General features: G+C 58.1%; 1 protein-coding gene across 1 annotated transcript; it reads right to left on the reverse strand.

Annotated features, from left to right (window-relative positions):
* Positions 1–1,135: 1,135 nt before the first annotated feature.
* On the reverse strand, positions 1,136–24,344 carry DOC2B (double C2 domain beta). The gene is made up of 9 exons (XM_061176821.1): positions 23,972–24,344; positions 16,151–16,230; positions 13,062–13,136; positions 10,545–10,654; positions 10,278–10,404; positions 7,388–7,545; positions 2,934–3,015; positions 2,014–2,110; positions 1,136–1,424 (listed from the first exon to the last, which is right to left on the reverse strand). Exons 1-9 carry the CDS (start codon positions 24,342–24,344, stop codon positions 1,288–1,290), a joined length of 1,239 nt encoding a protein of 412 aa, XP_061032804.1. The 3' UTR covers positions 1,136–1,287.
* Between the last annotated feature and the right edge of the window lie 718 nt (positions 24,345–25,062).

Consider the following 25,062-nt stretch of genomic DNA (forward strand, 5'->3'; position numbering starts at 1 on the left):
GCTCCCCACTTCCCAACCCTGAACCCAGAAGGGCCCTGGGGGGGGGGTGGTGGGGGAAGGGGAGAGGAGGGTAAGGACAAGGAGGACTTTTTGGTTCTTTTCATGCAAAGAAAAACAGACTCTTCTTGACTGCAACTGACCTGATGCTTAAGCTTGGAGCGAGAGGCAGGATCCATCCTCCAGCTTCCTCAGGAGGAGAAAGGTCAAAGGTAGAAGAGCTGGCTCTGAGAACTGAACTTGACCGTGCACCAACATCAGTTTAAGCCACTCCCCCTATGTCTACAAGCCCAGTTGGCCTGGCAGCTAGGGGTGGGGTGGGAGCAGGACTGGGTGCTGTTGCCCCTAACAAACCCTGCTCCCTCTCCCAGAGAGACCCTGGGTCCCAGACAGTGCCCCTGGCCCACATCACCTTTCCCCTCCAGGCCTTGTATATGGTTCCCACTGCTTACACTGCTCTTCCCCCTTTGTCTGCCTAGAAACTCCACTCACCCTTCAAGGCCTTGCTAAAGCATCACTTCCTCCAGGAAGCCCTCCCTGCTCTCCCAGCCGAGTCAGCAGAATCCACAGAACATGCAGGTGGGTCAGGCTGGCCTTGGCATTCCTCACACCCCCATTGTAATGGTTTGTTTCCAGCTCCCTGACTAGATGGGGACCTCCCTGAGGGCAGGCCCTGGGTCTCATTCTTCCCCAGGGGCCTGTGGAATCATTGAGTGAAGCGCTTGGACTGTGCCCACGTTCACTGGGAGCTCCAGGATCTTTACCAGACTCCTGGCTCTCAGGCCAACTTTTTTCCACCCACCCAGTCATGCCAGAGATGAACAGATGTAGTCAGAACCTCCTTTTGGGAATGAACTTTCTTCAGAGTCCTGTCTTGCCACTGCCCAAAGTCTCCTTCTCTTACTGCCCCTCTCCCTGATGGCACCCCTGCTCTCTCAGCCTGGGGTCCCCTGCAACTCACTGCTGACCTCTAGTAGGATCCTTGTCTTCTGGACTGCCCCATCTACTTCCTCCGGGTGGGTGCTGAGGCCAGGGTCCTCTTCTTCCACCTGTGGCCCTCTCAGGCTCCAGGGGGCCGAAAGCAGGTCCAGCTCTCTGCCCCCGCTGTCCCTCGGTGGGGCTGAGCCTTCCATGGCCTCTAAGTGGGGGCTGCAGTGGCTCTGTGTCCAAGCAGGCATCCTGGATCTCCCCAAACATGGGGGCGAGGGCCTTAGTGACAGCTGAGGAAGCCCAGGGCCAGGCCTGTGCTGGGCCGGGCAGGGGTAGGTGCAGCGGGCAGGTGGGGGTGGGTCAGTCGCTGAGCACGGCCCCCGGGAGCTCATTGGTGAGTGTGTGCCAGCGCTCGATCCGCTTGTCCTTGTTCTTCAGGCAATCAAACCAGTGCTTCAGGCGCTCGCCCTTGGCATTGATGCCCAGAACCACGCCGCCTGCAGAGGGGAGCCGAGAGGCAGCCGGGACACGGTGACCTCTGACTCTCAGGGTCTCTCTGGAACCAGTACTCCCTGGCACCCCTCCCAGACTTTGTGCTCCAAGGCCAGACTCTCTTCCCTGCCCACCCGCTCTGAGGGTGGACGATGGTCTGCCACACTCTTGGAGCCCCGCCCCCCCACTCTCCCAATCAGGGCCCAGGGATCCTGCTCTTCCTTTACCCAGGACCAGAGCAGTACCTGGGGGGCAGCACAGTGGCATGTGTTGGTGCCAGGGCAGCTCCACTGTGCACAGCCACCAAGCCCACCAGAAATTTGGGGCCACAAGGGCTCAGAGTCCAGCCTGAGGGGCTGACCATCATCACCTCTTACCCCTGCTCCACCACAGACTGCTGTGTGACTCGGCCAGGCCTCTTTCCCTCTCTGGGCCTCTTTCTCTGTCACATGGGGTCAGGCTGGATCATGTCTATGGCCCCAACTTTCCCCACAGGCCAGGAAGGCGGGACTGTGGCCTGATTCAGGGCCCCTGCCCTTTGCTGAACCCAGGATGGGCACGTTGCTAAAGAGCATTCCCATCGTGTCCTCTCACCGATGAAATCGTTGGATTTTCCAATGTCATAATCCCAAACGGTGATCTCCAGGGTCTTCTTGGCCAGGTCCCCGTGCTTAATCTCATAACAGAATTCCTGGTGGCCAGAAGGGGAGTGTCAGGACCAATGACACACAGCCTGTAAGTCGGCCGGTGGCCAGGAGGGTGGCCAGTGCACAGCAGTGGATGATAATGGATTCTCACCCATCTCACCCACTTCCCTCTTAGAGCTCAGCTGAGATCCTCAGGGTCCCCTTCCCTCTGACCCACCTGCCCCTTTGTCACTGAAGCTGCTTTTCTCAGGATCCTCAAGAGTCTCCTTATTGTAAGTCAACGCACACTTGGCAGCCTTGGCGTGCTTGACCTCTCTTGGGTCTGATTCTGCTGACCACGCCCTTCTTTGTGGAACCCTCTCTCCTACCAGCTTCCAGGATCCTTCAACATCTGGTGTCCCCCTCGCTCCCTGGCAGCACCTCCTCGGCCTTCTCTGCCTGCACCCGAGTCACTCAGGCTCTGTCAGAGGCTCCTCTGGCTCCTCTCCCTCATCTCGTTCCTCGGAGCTCCTCTCCGGCTGCACCCACCGCCTGGGCTGAGGACCTGGGTATCTATCTGCGCCCACCTTCCTGGGGCCGCTCACATCCTCACACCACCCCCTCCACATCCAACATGGCTACAGTCCCATCAATTCAATCCTCCGAAGAGTTTTCCAGGCCGCTCCTCACTTCTATCTGCACCACCTTGGCCTGGTTCAGGCTGGCCTCACTTCTCCCACCAGTCCTCCTATCCCACGGCTGGGGCCTCTCCTGTCAGTCCCTCCCCACCCTCCAGCTCCCACAGTGACCCTTGAAAAACCCAGTCCTTCCGGGGTCCCCTGTCCTGAGGGAGATTGAGTGGCTCATGGCTCCACCATCCTCTCGTACCTCGTTGAACTCTGGGTTTAGGGTTTTCTTCTTTACCGCTGTCTTATGTTTGGATTTCTTGTCCACATCTGGCTTCAGGTATCTGGAATTACAACCAATCAATAGGCAGGGGTGAGAAGACACTCTGAGTACACGTGGAGCCAGCAGGGCTTGGAAGAGAGAGATTCCCAGGCCTCCCGTTCATCCTGACCATCGGATGTCCCCAGCACTACTCTGTGACAAAGGTGAGCAGTCAGTGCAGTGGGAGAAGCAAGTGGGTCCTTCATCACCTGGACCTCTGTTCACAGCCCATTCCTGACGTCACAGAGCCCCTCCGTCCCCTAGGAAAGAGGATTTTCTTTATTTCTGGAAGTCTGATTTTCACAGCTCACATTTCCCACCAGAAAAACATTTTTAGCAAAGTTGGTCCCTTGCTAGAGCTCTTCTTTTTGTAATAGCAGATTATGGAGATAGAATTCACACGCTATAAAATTCATCTTTCTCAAGTGTATAACGCAGCGGTTTTTAGCATAGTCCCTGAGTTGTACAACCATTGCCGCTACCTCACTGGAGCTTTGAGGAAGGAAAAAAGGTCTTTTGGGCAGTGACAGCAGTGCTTCCTGCAGGGAAAGAGGGAAGCCCTGCTTGCGGGCCAGCTCCCTCCACGGGCATCAGCTCCTTAGACTTTTTGATGCAGAACAGCAGTCTGCATCTGGGGCTCAGAAAGGTGGAGGGACTCACCCAAGGTCACACAGCTGCTCAGCACAGGGATGGTGCTCAGAAGCCAGGCCCTCTCCTTTGCAAAGCTTCTTACCCTGTCCCTGCATGGACACTAGTGACAATTGCCCTGCTTCTGCTGACAGGACCACATCTGTCTCACCCACCACCAGCTTCCTGGTACCCAACTTGATGCCTGGCACTGGGTGGGATCAGTGAACAAAGAAAGTGGTACCTCATTATTGCTTTTCTGTGCACTTTTTTAAAAAGTTGTGATTGTTATTACATAAGAAATACTGGTTCATTATAGAAACACTAGAAAATATGTATTAACAGAAGTTGGGGGTGGAGAGAAATGAATACACAGGTCTGCACAAAAACCTGTTCTTTAGCAGCTTTATACAGCCGTCAGAAATTGGGGACAGCCCCCATGCACTTCAACAGGAAGTGACCTGACGGACGACTACTTGGCAATGCAGACCTACAGACCGAACTCCAGGCTCAGGCACCACGCGGCTGGCTCCCCAGAGCATTAGGTTATGTAGGAGTTGCCTTTATGAGAAAGTCTGGAAAAGGCAAAACTGTCACGACAGAAAACAAATCAATGGTTGACTGGGGCCAGGGGACCTTTCTGGGGTGATGGTATCTGGGTCTTAACTGTGGTGGTGGTGACAAGATTGTATACGTCAGTCAGTCACACTTCAAAAGGGGAGAAACCTACTGGATGTAAATTATACCTCAGTAAAGATGACTTTTTAAACAGGTTGGGGGGTTCCCTTAAACCCTCACCCAGAGATGGTGAATTTCTGCATTCCTTACAAGCTTCCATGCACTTCTTGACTCGTCTTTGCCTGTTTTACTTCTTTGGGGGCGAGGAGGAGGGATGGGGGCGGTCCTGCACAGTGGGAGTGTCTCCCAGCCCTGCCTCCGGAAGGCCCTGAAGGGAAGCTGTCCCAGGCTCCCTCAGCGCTGCACGGCCAGTGTCCATCTAGTGAGCCTCACAAGGCCCCAGCTAGGGGTCATCGCCTGTCCTGCCCCCAGGCCTTTGTCTATGCTGTCTCCCTGCCTGGAGTCCCTTCTCGCCTCACCTCACCTCACCACTGCAGGGGAGCTTCCCGAGGGAGTGTGGCCTGTGTGGGCGAGAAGTGCACCCTGGCCACGCTCCAGGGGCCCGCCCATGGCTGCTCACCCTCGCTGTCAGCACCCCCTCCTGCCTTGGCCACCAGGGCTCATGGAGCCTCCCTACCAGTGCCACCGCTGGTCCCTTCTGCACAGCGACTGCTGCTCACCTGAGGCCCCTAGAAGACAGACAGCAGAGGGCTGGAGAAGGAAGGGGTTGCCCAGGGCAGCACAGCAAGTTGCTTTGAGCTTTCTCAGTGCCCCTGGGTGTGAGATGGAGATGTTAACAAGTACCGCACAGGGCTGCTGGGGGGCTTCAAAGAGGCCTAGCACAGCCCTGGCACCCGGCAATTACTCGGTACGTGTTAATGATGATTGATTGTTAACCATCATCAGACCCTGAAGAACTGGACTTGGGGTCGGCTTCCAGCCTAGGGAAACTGAGGTAGCTATCATCTGGGGTGAAGTTTATAAAAATAAGGGTGCCGACAAAAGGCCTTGGCCCATCTAGCTTTGCCCCTCAGCATCCTCCACCTGGCACTTCCATGTAGCTCTCTTCTCAGGGCCCCAGATGCTCCGCTCAGAATCTCACCTGTGCCTTTATTTCCCCTACTTTTAGCAAAGAGAAGGCCCACGGTCCATGAAGGGGCCTTTCAGAGATAGGGAGCCCTGAGGAGGCCTGAGCAGCAGCCCCTGCAACTGACCCAGGGAATTTCAATCAGATGTAGGGGTTTCTAGGCTGCTGGGGGCCTCCCTCTGATACAGGGGGCCACCCACAGAGCTGCCTGTCTGTAAGGCCACGTTGACCCGGCCCATGGCTGGAGGGTGGGCCCAGCAACTACCACACCTGTGGCAGGGGGAGCCCCAGGCACAGTGGACAGGCCCTGCCAGGGCTACCTCTCCCTGGCTGTGGGAGGTGGCTGGACCCTCTTTTGTACCAGGTGAGACCCTATTTTCTGGATAACCCAGCATGAGACCCTGGAATTCCTATCAACTTGGCAGGTGGGAACTGAGCCTGATTTAGAAATTTCACACTAGCCTTCCCTGGTGGCACAGTGGTTAAGAATCCGCCTGCCAATGCAGGGGATATGGCTTCGAGCCCTAGTCTAGGAAGATTCCCACATGCCGCGGAGCAACTAAGCCTGTGCGCCACAACTACTGAGCCTGTGTGCCTAGAACCCGTGCTCCGCGACGAGAAGCCACCGCAATGAGAAGCCCGCGCACTGCAACAGAGTATCCCCCGCTCGCCGCAACTAGAGAAAGCTCAGCGTGCAGCGACGAAGACCCAACGCAGCCAAAAGTAAATAAAATAAAAATTAAAAAAAAAACCTCTAGCATCACAGTTACAGGTGGAGGCACCGTCCTCCCTCCCCAGAGACAATCACTACAGTATCACACTGGTGCCCCCCACTACAGTTTGCTTTGGGCTCAGCATAGCTGTGTCCACGTTCATTCACCTGGTCCTCATTTATTCACTTCAATTGCATAGTACTCCACTGTACGCAGATGCCACATTTTATAAGTCTGCTGATGAACACTAGGCTATTTCCATCTTACTGCTATCACAAGCAATGCTGCAAAAGCAGCTTTACGCCAGGGCCTGGGTCTCTAGGACACAGACCTGGAAGGGAAATGATGCGGCTACAGGGCGCACGCATCTTCCTAGGTTACTGAGTATCACTTACTTTCCCTCCACTGTTTTTAAGAGTCTAATTGTCTTCTGAGCTATTACAGCATTTCCGTTCCCAGTGGTCTCTGATCCACTGGAAATCACTGTCTTGCTAATGGTTGAAGTTGGGGCCCAACGTTTTTTAAGCAGAAAACCAGTAGTCCTTGTGATGGCCTCTGTCGCCTGGGCCTCCTTACTGTCCCCTGAGGCCAGAACCATCCCTGCTTCTTAACTATCTTAAATCCTCTGTCCCTTTCCCTGAGCAGAAACACCTCCTTTCTGCTGAGCCAAATTCCTCCTCAAGTCCTACCCTTCAAGACAACCTCACTACGTCCATCTTTTGTTTGTGGAGCGCACCAAAGCACAGATGGTGGTCACCAAAACACAGGCTTTATCCCTCTCCAAACGGCCACCAGCTCCTGCCTGAGCTAGGATCACAGCCTGTCCTGACCCAGGTTCACGGCTCTGGGGCCCCTGAGTTAAGTCTCTCCCCAGTGCTACCAGAAGCCCCACCTGGCAGGGCTGGGTGGACCCCTCCCTATCTGTGTCTGTGGTACCGTAGAGCACTGCCCACATGTACCCAGCCCTAAGTCCTGATGGAGTCCCTTCACTGGATCTCCCGGCCTCCTGTCCCCTCCTCCAACCTGCTCACAGCCCTTCCTGGGCCCCATGACCACAGAGAGACCTGAACCAAACATCAGGAGATAACTGCTCTCTATCTATCTGTGTGACTGGGCTGCCACTCAACTTCTATGGACGTCAGTTTCCTCATCTGAGAAATGGGTTTGGCCAGACTCAACCCACAGAGTTGCCCAAGGAGCATACAGGAGTATGACCTCGTGGGCACAGCACCCCCTGTGCTTCACACAACTACTTGCCACACGGACTACTGATCTCGATGCATGGACCTCCCAGTCCCTGGAGGTGAGAAAGTGGGGAAGGAGGCGGCTGGCCTGGGCTGCACACTCACATTTTCACGTAGGGGTCCGAGTAGCCGTTGGCGTCCATGGCAGCCAGGTGTGCGCAGCGCACGATGCCAACCAGCAGGCCCTGCTTCTGCGAACTGTACTTGAGGGAGATGAGGATGCGGCCCCGCTCCTCCAGGGACTTGTCTTCTGTCTTGTCCACCTGTGGGGCAGGTGGGCGGTCACTCAGCTGTCCTTGCCTGCTCCCACCTCTCCTGCAGCCACGGGCCCAGGCCAAATGGAGCCCGGTGGGTGGTGAGGGGTCACCCTGGCCCTGGCCCCCTGGAAGGTGCTTCTTGGAGCTTCTTAGGCACGTTCCCAACCCCAGGGGGAGCTAGGAGCCAGGTGGGGTGTGGCCTAGGCCTGCCCAGGCTAGCGCCTGCCTCTGGCATCAGACCTCAACTCTAGGCCTCACTGTGTGGCCTCCCCACGCCAGCCAGCCCACTGAGACCATTCCTCACCCTCCTGAGACCACCTGTTTCCACGTTCCAGCTGCTACTCACCTGGAACCCCTTTCCTTTACCCTCTGTCCACCCAGCCTGAGCCCTGTGACCCCCAAAGGCCCCTCCTAGGTTTCTCTGCCAGGCTCCTCTTGCACTTGGTCCCTCTGCTCTTGACTGTTCGCTGCCTGGCACTAAAACGGCACCTCACGTGGCCCCTCACGGGCAGGGGCCATGCTTGCACCTCTCTGGAGATGGGGCTCCTGTTAGGTGAAGGAAGGACTACCTTCCCCAACTCCCACACCCAGAGCAGACATGGCTAGCTGATGACTGCATTCACCCCGAGCTCAAATGCAGCCTCAGTATCTTCTCAACACAGTGCTCAGGCCGCTTGTACCCGTGGCTCAGAGGAGGCGGGTGAGATTTAACTACCTGCCGCTCGGGCCTAGGGCTTTGTGTATGACAGCCTCACTAAACCATGGCTCTTGTGGCAGTTGTGATGTGTGAAAATTAAACAGTATAGATGAGCCGGGATATTTTCAGCTGTTTTTTTTAGGGTAGGATATACTTTGGATTGTTTCACATGAAGACCATTGAACTGGGCATCGTTCAGTATTTACGGAGAACGAATAAGGTTTACAAGGCTATGTAAAATCTAAAAGGTATCATCAAAATGAATCTTTACTGCCGATTGATTATCCTGAACTGCACCCTTGTCATTGTGGGTCCCTGAACTGGACCAATGAGATCCTAGCAAATTCAAGCAAGGCTAAGCAAGTCCCTGATCACACCTGGTGCACAAGCATGGATGCTTTCACGCACCCCCCCATGCATGAAACAGGTGCTCACACATGCATTCCACGCACCCCCCCATGCATGAAACAGGTGCTCACACATGCATTCCATGCACCCCCCCATGCATGAAACAGGTGCTCACACATGCATTCCACGCTCATACTGCTCACACACAATTCACACTCACACCACACAGGTGTTTGTTTATGTCAGGGATCAAAACTCAGAAACACAACTCCAGCAGGAGTTGGTGTTGCCTTTTATAAGTGACATATATCATTTGGAGAAACTGGGTCACCTATGGTTAGTGACTAATAATAAAATTAAAAAGGTTATCTCCATCACACAAATATCTATGAGTGGGAGAGAGTGTGACAATGGAATACAATTTGCTCAACTTATGCAAAAAGACAGAGCTGGGTTTCTGGGAGGGAGGTCTGACCTCAGGTCACTTGTTCCAGGCCAGGCTGCGCTAAGCATGTGTCTCAGGGCCCTGTGGGGGAGGGGTACAGGCACTCGGGGGACAGCCGCTGGACTCTGTCCTCTTGAGCTTTCCCATTGCCCAGACCTCTGGTAGGGAATCGTCCTGGGGAGGGGACTGTGCCCTGAACACCATGCAGTCCCTGAAGGCATATGTTTCTTAGGGTCCCGGGCCTTGGACCTCTTGGCCAACCCCTCCCGGCCCTTCTGAACTGGGTGAAGGCAGGCCTGGGGAGGGGAAGGAACGGGGAGGAGAAGGGGGAGGGGAAAATTGCTCAGAGACTCTGGGAGGGCTCAGCTGCTGCAGACGACCAGGGGGCAAAATTGGTTTTGACGTTTTCAAACAATTGCAATTTCTAGGAAAGAATGATTTTCTGTCTCCTCTGGGTATCTCACAGGCACCTCATGCCTCACATGTTCCAGGTGCGCTCCGAGCATCCCCAGCTGCTCCTCCCATGGTCCTCCGCATCCCAGTTCATGACCCTTCATCCTCCCAGGTGCTCGGGCCCCAGGCCTGAGGATGCTGATCTTCAGCCCTTCTCCTGCCTCCACTGCTGCCCCGCCTAGGCCTGAGTCCTGCTCCTCCCTCCACCCTGCTGGTCTCCCCGCCCTGGCCCTCCACTCCCTCCCATTCTGAGGAGCCTGTTAAAATGCCCTCAGATGCCTTGGCCCCTGCCTAGCACCCTCCTGTGGCCCATCTCACTCAGGGATGAGTCCAGAGTCCTCCCAGCCTCCCCAACCCCCAACCTCTGCTCTCAGCTCCCAGGACCCCCTCCTCTCGCTCTCTGCCCCTCTCATTTGACCTCTTGCCTGTGCCTCCCACAGGCTGGGCGCTTTTCCATACAGGGCTTTGCACCTGCTGTTCCCTCTGCCTGGAATATTCCCTGCTCGCCAGGTGAGCCCTCCCAGAGCACCCGTCTAACCCACTGACTCCTCTCATGCTTTCTTGCTCGGCCCTTATCCCTGCTGAACAGACTATCTGTTTGGGTGGTTTATTTCAATTTTGGTCTGTCTCCCGCCCAAACTTCATGAGGGCAGGGAGATTTATCTGTCTCCCCAGCACCTGCAATTGTGCCAGGCACATAGTAGGTGCTCAATAAATGCTCCTGGCCCTGCACTCACAGCAGGGTGGGCCTTGGACGGCTGCAGAGCCCACGACTGGAGGTCGTGGCCCACTCACCGGCAGCTGCTTCTCCAGGCAGATGCTGAACGTCTTGGTGTGGTTGGGCTTCAGCTTCTTGAGGGGCACCCGCGTCTCCCCGATGAACTCGTTGTGGCGGAATTTGTCCTCATCACACACCGAGATCCTGGAGGGCAAGGGGCCTCTCAATTTGCTTCCAAAGTCAGTGCGGATTTGCAGGCGGTGGGCCGGGGGGTGTGGGGAGGGCCTGCCCTGTGGACAAGGCTGGGTGGGGTGGGGGAGCCGGCGGCCCGGGGTCTCACCCACCGCAGGGTCTTTCGGATCATGTCTTCGTCTGTGATCCCGTAGTAAGTGAGGGTCTCGTTCCATGTGGGGTTCAGAGTGTTTCGGAGAGTTTTCGTTCTGAGCTTATTTGCCTGGAGAGAGCAAAAATGATCCTCTGAGTGTCAAAGAGGGTGATGGGCAATGTAATGGCGCCAAACACATCCCAATCCCCCAGATCCCGTGCATAAGCGCTCTCCCTTGGCAAAGGGGGATTAACGCTGTTGTTAATCAGCTGACTTTAAAACAGGCCGATTGGGGACTTCCCTGGCGATCCAGTGGTTAAGACGCTGCACTTCCAATACAGGGGGTTTATCTGGATGATGTGGGTGGGCCACGTCCCACGTCATCACAGGGCCCTTAAAAGTAGAAGAGGGAGGCGAGAGAACAGTCCGAAGGAGCGTGACAAGGGGAGAAAGTCAGAGAGGCGACACTGGCTTTGAAGATGGAGGAAGGGGCCATGAGCCAAGCAAAGGGGGTGCCTCTAGAAGCTTGAAAGGAATGGGAAATAGCTTCTCCCCTCGAGCCTCCAGAATGGAACGCAGCCCTGCTGACACGTGATTGTAGCGCAGTGGGACCTATGTCGGACTCGCACCCTGCAGAACTGGAAGGTATGAGATTTGTGGTGTCGTAACCCACCCAGTTGGTGGTCATTTGTTAGCGCAGCCCTAGGAAACTACAACAGGAGCATCCTGCCTCCCAGGTGCGTGCCCAGGTGTGTGGCGGGGGGAGGGTGTCTGCAGGAGGTGTGGTCTGGGCGGCTGGGAAGCCTGGCTTGGACCTAGATTCTCTCCCTCAGCCTCCTCGCCGTCGCTCAGGCTGGCCCCTGCCGGGAAGGCACCTCTCCTGGAGGACACCTGGGGGCTGCCTCCCCTCCTTCCTCAGTGCTTCCAGAGATCTTGGTTCTTAGACTCCTTACCTGCCTTGCCGCCTTCAGACCCTGACTTCCGTAGCCTATTCCCTTTGATGTCCGCCACAAACCGGCCCAGGCTTTGAGGTCAGACAGCCCTGGGTTCAAATCCCAGCTCCACCACTTACATAAGCTCTGTGGAGCCCAGTGGGTTACTGACCCTTTCTGAGGGTCAGGCTCCAGGGCGTAACACCACATCTCTCTCAGCCTGGTTTTTAGGACCTTCTCTATAAGGCACTCTATGAAACTCTGCCCTACGAGGGAATCTATCCTATGGGGGGGTCCCTAGGATTCAGCAGCCAGGTACTGCCAACTCGAGGTCCCAGGAGTCTAGAGACGCACGGTCACTGAGCCCCCGAGTTGGGCCCCTTCCCCTGGTTGCGTGGCCTTCACAGCCCTGGGGGGCCCCCCTGCAGCACGAGGACAGAGAGGCCTGGAGTGGGGAGCTTGCTCCTCCAGGTGTAGTGGGAGGGCCACTTCCCTTTCTCCCGAAGCCCTGCCTTCCCTTCTGGGGTGGCGCCCCCGGACCAGGGGGAGCCCGGGCCCCAGAGTTAACTCAGGCCCCAGCAGCCTGTGGCTCCTCAGCCCGGGGTGGCCACCTGGGGGTGGGACCCCCCAGTTGGTCTGCAATTGTCCTGAGCAGTGTTGGGGGAGGCCCTCTGCCCAGGGGGGTGCCCCCACTGCTGATTCTTCCTCTCTGTCAGTCACTCGAGGGCCAGGAAGGAACTCCCCAACTTTGGCTTCTCAGAAGGCGGCCAGGACAAGACCACCAGCCCCTGGGCTCTGCTGCTCATCCTCCTGTGTCCTGTGTCCCCTGTCCCTCTGCCTCCGCCCTGGTCTCTACTTGGAAACAAAGCTGCTGGGCTCCAGCTGAGTCCCCCCTGGCATGGGGTCTGCCCTACTCACCCCTTGAGATATCTGTGGGCTAGGGAAGGACCCAATTCTGAAAAGATGTGACCTTCCCTTCCATGAGATTACAAATAAAACTACACTGAACTGTAATACGTATGAAAGAAGTCTCATCAAGTTCTTATCTTCCAGTGCTGAAGGCCACCTTGTTGCTTTTCATAGAGAATTAAAAAAAATTTTTTTCCCTCTCCTTTCGTAGATGCACCTGTTGGGCTGGTCTGCTTGTCAGGTCATCTGGTACAGGAACAAGGGTTCTGTAGTCAAATAATTTGGGCAGTTGCTGACTACTCCATATCCCTTGTGGGGCATCACAGAGCAGCCCATCAACACATTAAAGGCTCTGGTAAGTTCTGCAGTAAAGAAACCTGTTCAACAATGTTTCCCAGTGTTATCTGGCCACAGAACCCTTTGTTTGCGCATAGTATTAACGTCCAGCTGAGAGTGTTTCTTATAAAACGCTGGCCTAGAAATTCTCCCTGGGAGTTTCCCCAACTCAGTAGGCAGGTGGTGCTGACTCAAGGTCCCTGGGAGGCCTAGAGGGTGTGGGGGTGACTGGGTGCTCTGGGTGGAGGTGGAGTGAACCCCTCAACTTGCCTGGGCTCTGAGTGGGTGTGGGAGCTGTGGGCCTCCCTGGGTGCCCCAAGCCCAGCCTGGGCCCCAGTCACGATGGGCAGGCCCCTCACCTTACTGGCTCCTGGCAGCAGGTGCAGCTTGACATAGGGGTCTGCCAGCCCATTGTGGTCCATCGGCTTCAGGCCCTGAGCAGAGGAGAACGGCAAAGGGTGTCACTGGGGGCTTGGGGACACAGAGCAGCCAAGGCCTCCAGGCACCTGGGTCAGCAGGCATCCCCGCCCCCGGGCCTCCTGGCTGGGTCCATTCATGACCCTCTTCACAGAAGCAATCCTGCCCCACACCCCCAGAATGGGGGGTGACGAGGAAGCCTCCGTGCTGGTGCGATCTCCCCCCCCAGCCCCCCCAAACGTCTGGCCCTGGGCAGGCGACACGGGGTGCCTTTGTCAGATCAGCCTCTTTCTGTTTTCCTTATCTTGGAGGCCAGGTGACTCACTTTCTCTGAATGAGGCCCTCGTTCTCCTGCTGTGGTCAGGCCTTTCCTTCTTCCCAATCCCCCTTCTCCCTGCTCCCCATGCACTGCAACTTCCCTCACCGACCCTATGTCCTTGTGACCCTCTGTCCGCTCATCCACACGCTTCCCTCTGCGGCCATGGGAAAACGTTGTGTCCTCAGAGGCCACACAAGCTGGCCAGCCATGGAGGGTCCCTCCACGAGATGGCACCCCTCACTCTCAACCACCAGTCAAGTGTGCACAGCCAAGGAACTCACGGAACCATAAACAGACAGGGGCCTAGGTGACCTCATGCTTGCTCCTGTTTGTGATAATCGTCTATTCTGCTTCCGGGATGGCACACGGGGATGGAGGAAGGCAGCTGGGGCATGTGTGGGGTAGAGCTGGCAACCCCACAACCTCATTCAAAGATGAGCTGCAAGTTGGCTGCTCATGACCAGCCCACCTCCCCCACCTCCCAGGGGAGCTGAGGCTCTTCACCCCCCTCCCCACCTTGGTTCGGAGGAGCTCCCAGGTAGGGGCTGAGATCTGAGGTGGGGCCTTCCAACTTCCAACGAGCACTGCTCCGCTACTGGGAAGGGGCCCACGGGTTTTAGAGCCAGGCTGGCCGGGGTTCAGGTCTCAGCTCCTGCACTTATCAGCTGGGTAAGTGGATGACTTCATCTGCCTCCTGAGCCTCAGCTTTATCATCTGTAAAATGGGTTAATAGTTCCCACATCTCAGGGTTGTTGGGGGAGCTGAGGAGGCAATGCTGACGCGGGGCCTGCTGGTGGGGCGTTTGCTCCCCTTCCCCTACATGCCGGGCCCCTTGGAAGATGCCGGAGAAGCGGCTGAGGGTGGAGGCATCTGAGCTGTGCCGAGAGCTGCCTGGGCTCCAGCTCTGCCCTGCTCCATGGGGCCGGCTCCAGGACGAGGCTTGGCCGGGCGGCCCTGCGTGCACCCTGGCAGAGAGGCAGACCTTCCCAACACAGGCCTCTCAGCCCGCCTCTCACCCTTTTGCACGAAGGTGGAACTTTCCAGTTCTGCTGTGGATATGAGTGCCCGTATGTGCGTGCGTGTGTGTGTGTGGTGCGGGGGGTGGGGGAGGGGTGTCTGCCGCCAGGCCCTGTCCTGCAGGACAGCATTAGGTACTGAGCACTCACTCATTTAATGCTCACAACCACCACATAGGTGGGGATGATTAACCCTATTTTACAGATGAGCAAACTGAGGCAGCTCTGCTCACCTGGAGGGAGGGTGGCCAATCTAGGGTCCAGCGCTGGGGCATCTGGCATCCTCCCAGAGGCCCCCGAGGGGCTCTGCCTGTCGGCCTCAGCCTTCCTACCTCCTGGGGCTCCTCCTCACACCCCAGCCCAGCCCAGCCCCAGCTCCTCCCATGCCTGCACCACCCCTCCCCTGCAGAACTGGATCTAAGCAGAGGATGAACTGGAGAATGTGGGAGCGACCATGGCTCAGGGTCCTCCCATCCCCCATCTCCAATGCCTTGAGTGATACAAACCCAAGTGGACACACGCGTGTGCACACACATACACACACACCCCAGTACACCCACATAGCCCCTCTAGAGCCTGGGTAGGGAAGGCAGGGCACACAGCACAGGCGGGGCCTGGAGTCTGGGTGGGGAGAAGGGACGGCTCTGGCCAGAGCAGCCTGGCAGCCAGGGCCCATTCCCAGTCCCCAGGCCTGGACAACCTCTACAAAGCTGGGTGGAGGGAGAGGGGAAGGGGTCTGCCGGGGCCATGCACCCTGCCCTCCACCTCAGCACAGCCAGGGGTTATCAGATTCCCAGCTCTGTACCTAGGGCAGGTCTGGAACCCCTTCGAGGAGGGCAGGGAGGATGGCAGGGCATGCCCTGTGTCACAGCCCGGGCAGCTCCCAGAGGAGAGGGCAGGGGCGGGGATGGTGCTGGCCCACAGGGACACTGCTCACCGCTGCCACGGCAGTCCAGCCACGGCGGCCCAGGCCGGGTGGGGCACAGCCGGGGCAGAACGAGGCAGCCTGCCCCTCTGGGTGAGCAGAGCCACGGGCAGGGTGGGGGAGGGGCAGAGAAGCTCGCAGGTTGGGGGGCTGGTGGTGCGGGGCTGGGCGCGGGCAGCGATGCCGGAAGCTCCTCGCTCTGAGCCGGGCCCAGGCCCTTCCACACCTCTACCGGGAGGTCTACCAGGCCGCACGGCTGCCCTTACCTTGCGGGAGAGCATCAACTTGGGCACCTTCCTCCCAGGGGGAGCGTCGCGGTGTGGGGACGAAGGGAACAGCGTGGCTGAGAACAGAGCTGACGGTGCCAGCCCGGGGCAGGACCAGCGTGCGGTTTACAGACGCCCACGCCTCCACCCAGAGAGCAAGCTCAGGCCGGTGCGACCAGAGACTAATCCCCCGCCTGGCATGGCGTCAGCGTCCAGAGCCTCCTCGGGGAGTCCGGAGGCACCCAAGTCCAACCCTTCCTCTTGGCCTGCAGGACAGGCCTGTCACCTCCCCGCCTGCCCTTCTGTCCTTCGACAGCTCCCCAGCTCTGGGGCCTCTGTCTCCTGAAAGCTGCCCCCCCCACCCCCCGCCATTCTCTCTGGCTTCTCTGTTCTACTCTTTCCCCCCGAAAGCCTCGCTGTAGGGGAGGCAGCTACATCTCAGGAGCAGCTGAGATGACTGAAGCGAGAACTCCCTCCTCGCCCTTAGCGCACAGGTGGGGCCTACCTTGGCCTTGCTGATGGTGCAGTGGAGAGCGTTGTTCTCCTGGTCGTAGAGCAGGCTGAAGTCCAGCGTGCCCAGGGCGGCTAAAGACAGGGAGGGCTCAGGTCACGCCGGGCCCACACGGTGGAGAAGCGTCACCCACCCCTGCGCGGCCGGACGAGGTGCCACAGTGACCGTGCTGTGCTGACTGCCACCAGCAGAGCGCCTGCTGCATACTGACCCCCCCAACCCTGGGAAGGAGGCTCGGGGGCGGGGGGGTTAGGCCCGTCACCTCCAGACACCGCGAGCGGTGAACTGAGAGTCAAAGGCGGGCAGTGGGCCCCTGACCCCTGCGCCGTGCCTCGCGGCCCGTGGCTGGTCCAGGGTGGGGCCACATGTGCTGCGCGCTCAGCTAAAGGGGTTCCTGTCCTCCTGGTGCAACCACCGGCCAGGGCTCCACACCTCAGCTCCCCCTGCCTCTTAACTGTCCCAGGAGTGTGCGAGAAGGCAGAGGGGTCAGTCTCTGCCGCACTGCAGGCCCCAGCCCGGCCAACTGGCTGGCCCACTCACCGCCCCCCAGCAGCACTTGGGGCTGCGGCTCCCTGGTCTCCCCGGTCCCTCGGGAGCCCTGGGCAGGCTGTGAGGAGCGAGCTGGGCCCGCGTGCTGCTACTCCCAGCCTCTGAAAGGCAGCGAGTGATTCCCAGGGGCTGGGCAGAGGGTGCAGCAGTGATTGGATGCAGCTGCCACCCTCGGGCGTGATCACACACAGCAGCTGTGGCTTTTCTCATATGGTTCCCGGCCTTCAGGCCGGGATTGTGGGTGGGAGCAGACCTCAGGGGCAAGTCTCTTCCCCGCGAGGTACACATTCATAGGATGTCTTTAGAAGCCCAGACCCTCCTTGCAGGCTGCTGGGCTGGTCAACTGGCATCTCATTCATTCATTCATTCTTTACCAAGTGTTTACAATATGCCAGACTCCAGGAACGAAGATATCAATAAGACAGGGTTCCTGCCCCGAGGAAAGCGCAGCTTAATGGGAGGAACAGATGAAAAGGATTGGTCACAACAAAGTTTAGTGGGCCAGGGCTGATGGAGGGTTCACGGGGGATGCCTGGCCTGGATGTGAACTGGGGCCATCAGGAAAGGCTTCCTGGAGGAAGTGACGCTTCACCTGAGCCATGCAAGACGAGTAGGGCTTGGCCAGTGCACATTGGGGCTGGGGGAAGGGGCATTCCAACCACAGGCCAACCCAGAGGGTGGGGGGCGGAGTGGTTGGAGTGATGCTCGGGGGGAGGCCAGGGGTGCCCAGTGTGGGTCTAGAGCAAACCACAGCCTGCTGGCCGAGTCCAGCCACTACTTGTCTTGCACCCCAGCTCCTAATACAGGGTCAGGCACACAGCTCAGTGTCTCTGTCGTTGTCTGGCGGGGGCACCCGTAGGGTGCGAGACCTGCCCTCTGACGTCTGACCCTGGGTTCAAATCCTGGCTCTGCACTTGCTTGCTGTGTGACCTTAGACAGTGTATCTAATCTCAGTGTGCCTCAGTTTCCTCATCTGCAAAATGGAGACACAACAGCATCCACCTCATGGCATTGTGCTTTAACACCATGCCTGGGGTACAGAAAGAACTCAGTAGATAATTATAGAAGGAGCAGATCCATTTAGGTGATTTATCTAGATAACTGTACTTGCCCCTCTGAGACACTTTCTGGAATGAACTCATTCTGAATTGGATCACTCCCCTCCCAGCCTTTGTGAGCAGAATACACAAATGGTCACTTACACTTTTCGGAATAACCTGAGTCATTGCTATGACTACGGTTACTGTTCTGTGTGTCAGAGTCCCAGCCCAGACACAGAAGGGCATGTGAGATGATTCCTCCACCGAGGGATCCCAGGTGGCCACTCTTTTTTGAGGTTTTCTTCATTTTTTCCGCCTCCTCCTTTGCCATCAGCTTGAAACTCCTGTTAGAGTACCTGCCCCTGGTAGCACAAACAGCTCTCGCTCCTATTCACTAGTTACTTGTTTCTTCTATGAAACCAGGTGAGAATACTTGTTAAAACTGTGTCTAAACTAAAAGTCAATAGGCCATGGGACTTCCCTGGTGGTGCAGTGGTTAAGAATCCGCCTGCCCATGCAGGGGACAGGGGTTTGAGCCCTGGTCCGGGAAGATCCCACATGCCGCGGAGCAACTAAGCCCGTGCACCACAACTACTGAGCCTGCGCTCTAGAGCCCGTGAGCCACAACTACTGAGCCCGCACACCACAGCCACTGAAGCCCACATGCCTAGAGCCCGTGCTCTGCAACGAGAGGCCACCGAAATGAGAAACACGCGCACCACAACGAAGAGTAGCCCCCGCTCGCCGCAACTAGAGAAAGCCTGTGTGCAGCAACAAAGACCCAACTCAGCCAAAAAAAAAAAAAAAAACTCAACAGGCCTTGAGTGGAGCCTAAAGTCCTTTTCCCTGAGTGGAGCATGCGTGCTTTAGTCCAGGTGTATCTGGCCTTCTGCTGCCTGTATCCTAGCTCCCCTCTGTGCAGGTAAGCAGGTGAGGTGCTGTAAGGGAGTGATCTATCACCACGTCTGTAACAACTAACAGCCATGGGCCCAAGCTTCTCCAGGCCCAGGCTTTTGTAATAATAGTCTCTAAAGCTCTTGGCTTTGCATGACAGTAAATCAGTCTGCTGTTCCCTTCAGACCTAACCTGTGGCTTGTGCCCCACAGACATTACCCTCCTGAGGGCAGGGACCATGCCTCAGCCACACCTCTGACACCAGCAAAGAGCAGATGTTCAATCTACACGGCCAGTCCATCCAAACCAACTCATTCTCCAGCTGCTCATGGGAGCAGAGATGTGGTGTGATGCTCATCTATTAAAACACAGTCCACGATCTCTGCCCGGTTCCCAATTCCAGAGAAGGACAAGCCAGCAGACAGAGTCCCCACTGGGAAATTCAGCTCCAGGCACAGAGAGGGGTCCCTTCCACTGGCTCTACAGACATCCGTGTTTAAGGAAGGCCCGATGCTGCTCAGTGAAACCAACACCGGTATTCACTTCCCAGGAAGGAACAGCAAGCCCAGTGCTGCCCCAGGATGGGATTGATGAATTTCTTTGAACTCCAATGCAAGTTTTATAAGAAATAATAGTTTATAAATAGAAGCTCAGTCACCATTTTTAGAGACTTGCCGGTGGTGGAGCTCTCTCATCGCTCATAAATAAAAGCTCTCTCATCGCTCATAAATAAAAGTCTTTATTTCCTATTTGGAGAAATGAGGCTCAGAGAGGGGAGGTGATTTGGTCAGGGTGGCACAGCAGAGCTGGATGCAGAATCCAAGCCTCTTCACTTCCATCCTGATAGCTCCTGCCTTAAAGCTTAGTGGCTTCCAAAAATTTTTTGTCTGCTGCTTTGTTTAGCTGAACTCTTGAGAGGGTGCAACAGAGAAACAAAAGAGAGAAAAACAGAATTGCTCTTGGGGTGTGGGGAGTGGGAAGGGCTCAGCCACCGCCCTGGAGGAGCCTCTGAGTTGAAAAACCCCCTGGGCTTGTGCAGGCGAGGCAGGCCCTGAGGGCAGGTGAAGGTGCTTGTCTGTGTGAGCCACAGGGTCCTGTCCTCCGGCCACTCAAATCATACCTCCTGGCTAAAGTTAACATCCTTGGATAAATAATGAGGCTTGGTCACTAATGGGCCTTTGAGAGTTGTCACCAGCTTGTTCATAATTATAGAGCTTTAATGGGGCTAATTCAGAGAAAATCAAGCTCCAGCCCCTGTCAGTTCCTCTAAGGCAGCACATCCCTCTGCTCTGCTGATGGAGACTGACAGCATCATTTTGACCTTGGTTTGCACCTGGACTTTCCTCACCCGTACACCCTTGGGAGTAGGAAACCAGCCCTGGTTTTGTTTTGTTTTGGTTTTTTAAGAAAAATGTCAGCCTCTGAAATAGTTTAAAAACAACAAAAACAACAACAACAAAAAAAACATGGCAAGAACCACAGAAAATGATCAAGGCTGCGTTGAAAGCATTTCATAGTTGGGGAAACTGAGGCACTGACCAGGCACTGCAGGGGGTACAAAGAGGAATGAGCCACACATCATATAGCCCTGCTTCTCGGGAGCTCAGAGGCAGAGGGTTAGGACTTTTATAAACCTATTCATTCCCCTGCTTTACATTGTTCAAAAATTTTCCACTGCCACCTGGACTCAGTTCAACCTCCTTGGTGTGGCATTCAAGGCCCTCTGTGATATGACCGCTTCGGCCTCATCATCAGAGGCCTTTTTCCCTTGCTCCAGCCACTCGACTCTTCCTCCTTCCACTAAGCCAGGCTGCGTCCTCCCTCCTCCCAGCCTCAGAGCACCCTCTCTGTGGGGGAACTCTGTGCAAGCCGGTGCTTCCCATTTGGGTTCCTGACTCCCTGTCCTCACTGCTGGGCTACTTGTGTGTCACGGTTTCCATGAACTCCCTGATGGCAGAGATCGTGTCTCAGGCATTCTGGAACCTCCACACTCAGCACAGCGCCCGACACCTAGTTGGTCTTATAAGGTTAAGTGCATGGAAATACGGTCCGGGTAGAATATGACTTGGCTCCAAGGAAAGGGAATCACAGCCAGTGGGTACAGGGAAATTATTCAAGCTGAGGGACTTCTGGGCAGGCCTAACAGCGATTCCTCCCCTCCATCCTTGCTCCAGGCCTCTGTGGGGATCAGTCCTGACCTAGCCCAGGGTGAATCATGCAGGGGCAGGTGTAAGCATGGGCAAGAGATGTAATTCTGGACAACGAGACAGAAGGACAGATCTCCTGGGGACTTCTGGGAGAGGCTTCCTCACTTTTAAACTGAGACATGCGAGAGGAAACTGATCCTTATCAAATTTAGGATCTTATTGTTACATGTGATGTCTGGACCTGCAGCAGCCACCTTGAACCATGAGGGAGGTCAGCCTAAGAGGAAAAGGGCATGGCCAAGTGGAAAGATAGAACCATCACCACTGATGCTGCTGATGAGCGGCTGCATGAATCTACCCCAGTGCCACATGACCTCGATACTCCTCACTGTTTAAGGCACTCTGAATTTTTTTCTGTTACCTACAACCCCCAAATATCCTAGTCATTACAGCTTTGAAGAATGGACTGTTTCCACAGGTGGAGATTGGGTGGGAGGGCATCTCAGGCAGGGGAGCAGCACATGTGGAGGGTGGGACATAGGACCCATCAGGAGGGCAGCAAGCAGCGGAGTCCAGCTTAGCCAGGCTGCACTGTGGACCACTGGGAGGGGAAGGGCAGAGGGGGGACACTTCTAACTGTAACATTTCTGTAACATTTCTGCATCTTCTCCCCATCAGTGATCCTCTATTAGATCAATTTGGAACCTGTCAATTTTGTGCTTATGCCTTGAGGTGACTTAATAAAGGATGAGCTTTAAAGAGAAGGAAAAAAAGGCCGAATAAATAAACAGCACTTCACTCTCAGCCTTGGACAACAGAGCAACCGTCCTAATTTCTTTTTGTTAGAACAGACATAATCCAATAATTAGGGCAGCAAATAGCATAACCCTGGCTAAAGCTGTAATGAACCATCTGGCTTGAATCATTTAGGCTTATTGTAGGGATCTGGTTGTCAGAGCTGAGACGGGGGTAAAGCCTGGAGTATTCGGTAGAAAGCGGTTCCACCCGGAACCTGGTCCCCCCCATGGGCAGGAGCCAAGATTTCTGCGCTCCCATGGTGGGATGTTTGTTCGGCCACTGAGGGGGTCTAAGCCCAGGGTGGCTGCCCCTTGAAGGGAATGAGGGGGCCAAGCTGGCCCTGGCTCAGCCACACACCGTCCACCTTGGCTCTTTTCAGCAGAGTGCCCTGGTGACATGGGTGTGGCCAGCCCATGGTTCAGGCTGGCAAGGCTGTGTCAGACCTTGTACCGCTGACCTCACGTGCGTCTGTCCCCTGGCAGGACAATGAGCTCTCTGGGTCCAGGGCCCCAGCCCTGTTCCCTCTCTGCTGCTAGGAGAGTGTTCTGTGAAGGACTGCTGAGTTGATGGCCTGAAGATGGGGCACTTTTGGGTCCCCTCCTTGCCTGTGGGTTCAGGGAGAGCCAAAAGAAGCAACCAGATTTCTCACCTCTTAGCCGTATGTCATAAGAGGGCCCTGAGTGGCACCAGGAGGGCCTGAAGCTCAGGCAGAAGCCCTGCCCTGCTCGCTTGCTCCCTTGGCATAGCAGGAAAGATGCTGGAAATGGGAACAAGTTCCTCACCCCTTCTTCTGGAGCTGGCTGAAGATTCAGGGCATGCAAAGGGGTGACCTGGGTCTCAGTTAGGGCCTGCCCAAAGGCACAGCAAGTGCCTTGCCCAAGGTGCCAGGAGCTGGGGGGATGAAGATTCAGGACACAGCCTGGAGGGCAATAAACTCTCCCGACCCAGTTTCCCCAGGCCGGCAGGAAAGTGGAGGGAGAGGACTGCTCCCCATCCCCATGCCCAGAGGGCAGGGCCTCATTACGCCAGGCTCTGGCCAGAGGGCTGTGGTCCAGGCCCGAGAAAATGCAGAGCAGGCAGCTTCCCAGCACAGGCCCGGCTCCGAGTGACCCACGGTCTGACAAGCCTCCTCCCACTTGCTCCTCCTGGGCCTCCCTAGGTAGGGTGATGAGAGGTCGGGCCCCACCTCTTCCCGCAGTGGTCACCCCCACTGTCAGCTTCCAAAGGCACATTTTATTCTGGGGGAAACTCCAGACCCCCAGCCTGAGGCCCGTGTGGGCATTCAAGCCAGACGCAGCCAGCCTCGCTGCGCTGCGCGGGGGATGGGACCCGGCGAGCCTGGGGGAAGTCGGCGAGCGACCCCTGCCCCGAGAAAGGTCCACCTCCCAGGCAGAGCCGGCGTCTGACTCGGGTTTTCCAGCTCTGAGAGTGACGCGGCTGGGGCTACAGCTGGGCTGGGGGCCTGGCGAGCAGCGCTGCCCCCACCCCCACCCCCACCCCCATCCCGCGTAAACCCATCCCGCACCGCCCGGCGACCTCTTCGTTCTCGGTTTCCCCTCCAGTCCCGGCGCGGGCACCCTCAGAGCCCAGAAAGGCGCCAGGAGCGCCAGCCGGCCGGGCCTCAGCCCCGGAGGCCCCGGGAGCCCTGGCGCTTGCCTACTCCCTGGGGCTCGGGGCTCAGCCCCGGAGGAGGAGGCGCGGGCTGGGGTGGGGGGCCCTTCCCGGCCGAGGAAGCGGGTGTAACAGGTGGGCGAAGGTCGGCGGCCCGGTCGAGCGCAGCGGCGGGACCAACGGACGCGGGAGGAGGAACCACCAAGGTTTCTCCAAAGGACAAGCGGCCCCGCGGTCCCCTGGTCCTCGGCCCCCACGCCAGCCAAGCCGCCGCGCTCTGCGGCCGCCGGCCCCACCAGGGAGGCCGCCCGGCCCGGGCCCCGGGCGCCCTCTGCCTCTCGCCCAGCCCGACCCTCGGCCGAGGGGCCGGTCCGCCGCGGGCTCCGGAACGGGGAGCGACCGCGCGGCCGGCAGCAACTGGTGTCTCCCAGGGGCGCAGTTCCGCCCTGCCTGGGAACAAAAGCCGCCGCCCGCGCCGGGGCTCCCGGCGGGCGGGCCGAGAGGGGGCGCGGCGCGGGCTCCGGGGAGCTGGGCCCCGGAAATGGGACACCCCCGGGGGGGCCCCCAAACTTCCCACCTCTCCGATCTGCTCGGGGGCGGTGTCGGGGCTGTGTGTGCCGGGCGCGCGGAGAGCGCACAGCGCGGCCGGGGGCAGCAACACAGCGGGGGGTGTGCCGGGGGAACCGAGGTCGCAGGGGAACCGAGGGCGGGCGAGGTCGGGAGCGCGAGCAGCCGCGCAGGGGAGGGGGCGAGAAACCGGCGGGTGGGAAACTTACTGCAGTCGTCGGACTCGTAGCCGTCGGCGTCCGGCTCGTCCTCGGGCAGCTTGGCGGGCGGTCGCGCCGTGCTGCGGCCGGGGCCGGGGCCGGGGCTGGCGCCGTAGGCTCCAAACAGCTGGTCGACATCCTCTTCGTCGTCGCGGGCGCCGTCGGAGGGGCTGCGGCGGCCCGCGCTGGCCGCGGCCGGGCGCGCGGGGGCGTCCGGGGGTGCAGCGGCGCGGGGCCCGGCGTCCGGCGGCAGGCCCCGCGGGAAGCGGGGGAAGTAGTCGGAGATCTGCTTGATGGGCCGGATGGGGCCGGGGCACACGTCGATGGCCATATGCTCCTGGATGCTGATGGTCGCCTTCTCCCCGCGCCGCCGGAGGGTCATGCAGGCAGCGCGGCCCCGCCCGGGCGCGGCCCGGCCAGACCCGGCGCGGCCCCGGCCCGGGGGCGGCTCAGCAGGCCCGGCAGGGCGCGGCGGGGGCTGCGGGCATCGCCGGCGGCGCCCCCGGACGGCCCTGACGCGGCTGCTGCCTGCTCGGCGGCGGCCGGCGCGAGTGAGTGCCAGGGGCCGGCAGGCAGGGGGCGGGCCCAGACCGCGTCACCGGCAGCCGCCGAGCAGTGCGAGAGTGCGGGCGGCGAGGGCGGCGCGGCGCGGAGCGAGCTGAGCGGCGCCGCACTCACTCGCACTCACACCGGCGCGCACGCCGGCCCGGGACCCCGCGCGCGCACACTCGGCGGGCAGGGCCACCGGGCGCCTTCCACTCACGCACCGCAGGACGGGCGGGGAGCTGAGCAGGGACCCGCACATTCCCGCGCGTGCCCGCACTTTCTGGGCTCCGTTCACACAGGACACATACCGGTGTGCAAGGACACTCCCAGCGCACAGAAACGTGTGCAGAACTGGGCGGAAGCTCCCACTGCTCACACCTGCAGGACACACGTACCCGTACAGAGTTGCTTGAGGCTGCGGTGGCACCGTATACCCCCCAGTACACACACATCCCTAACAGGACACACAAACAGCACTCGTCGAGGTGGTCAGGGGACCCAGGGCACTCCTGTCCCCAGCACACCTAACAGGACGTACGAACACACCCAAAAAG

Source organism: Eubalaena glacialis, chromosome 19 (assembly GCF_028564815.1).
Source record: "Eubalaena glacialis isolate mEubGla1 chromosome 19, mEubGla1.1.hap2.+ XY, whole genome shotgun sequence".
Classification (NCBI taxonomy): Eukaryota; Metazoa; Chordata; class Mammalia; order Artiodactyla; family Balaenidae; genus Eubalaena; species Eubalaena glacialis.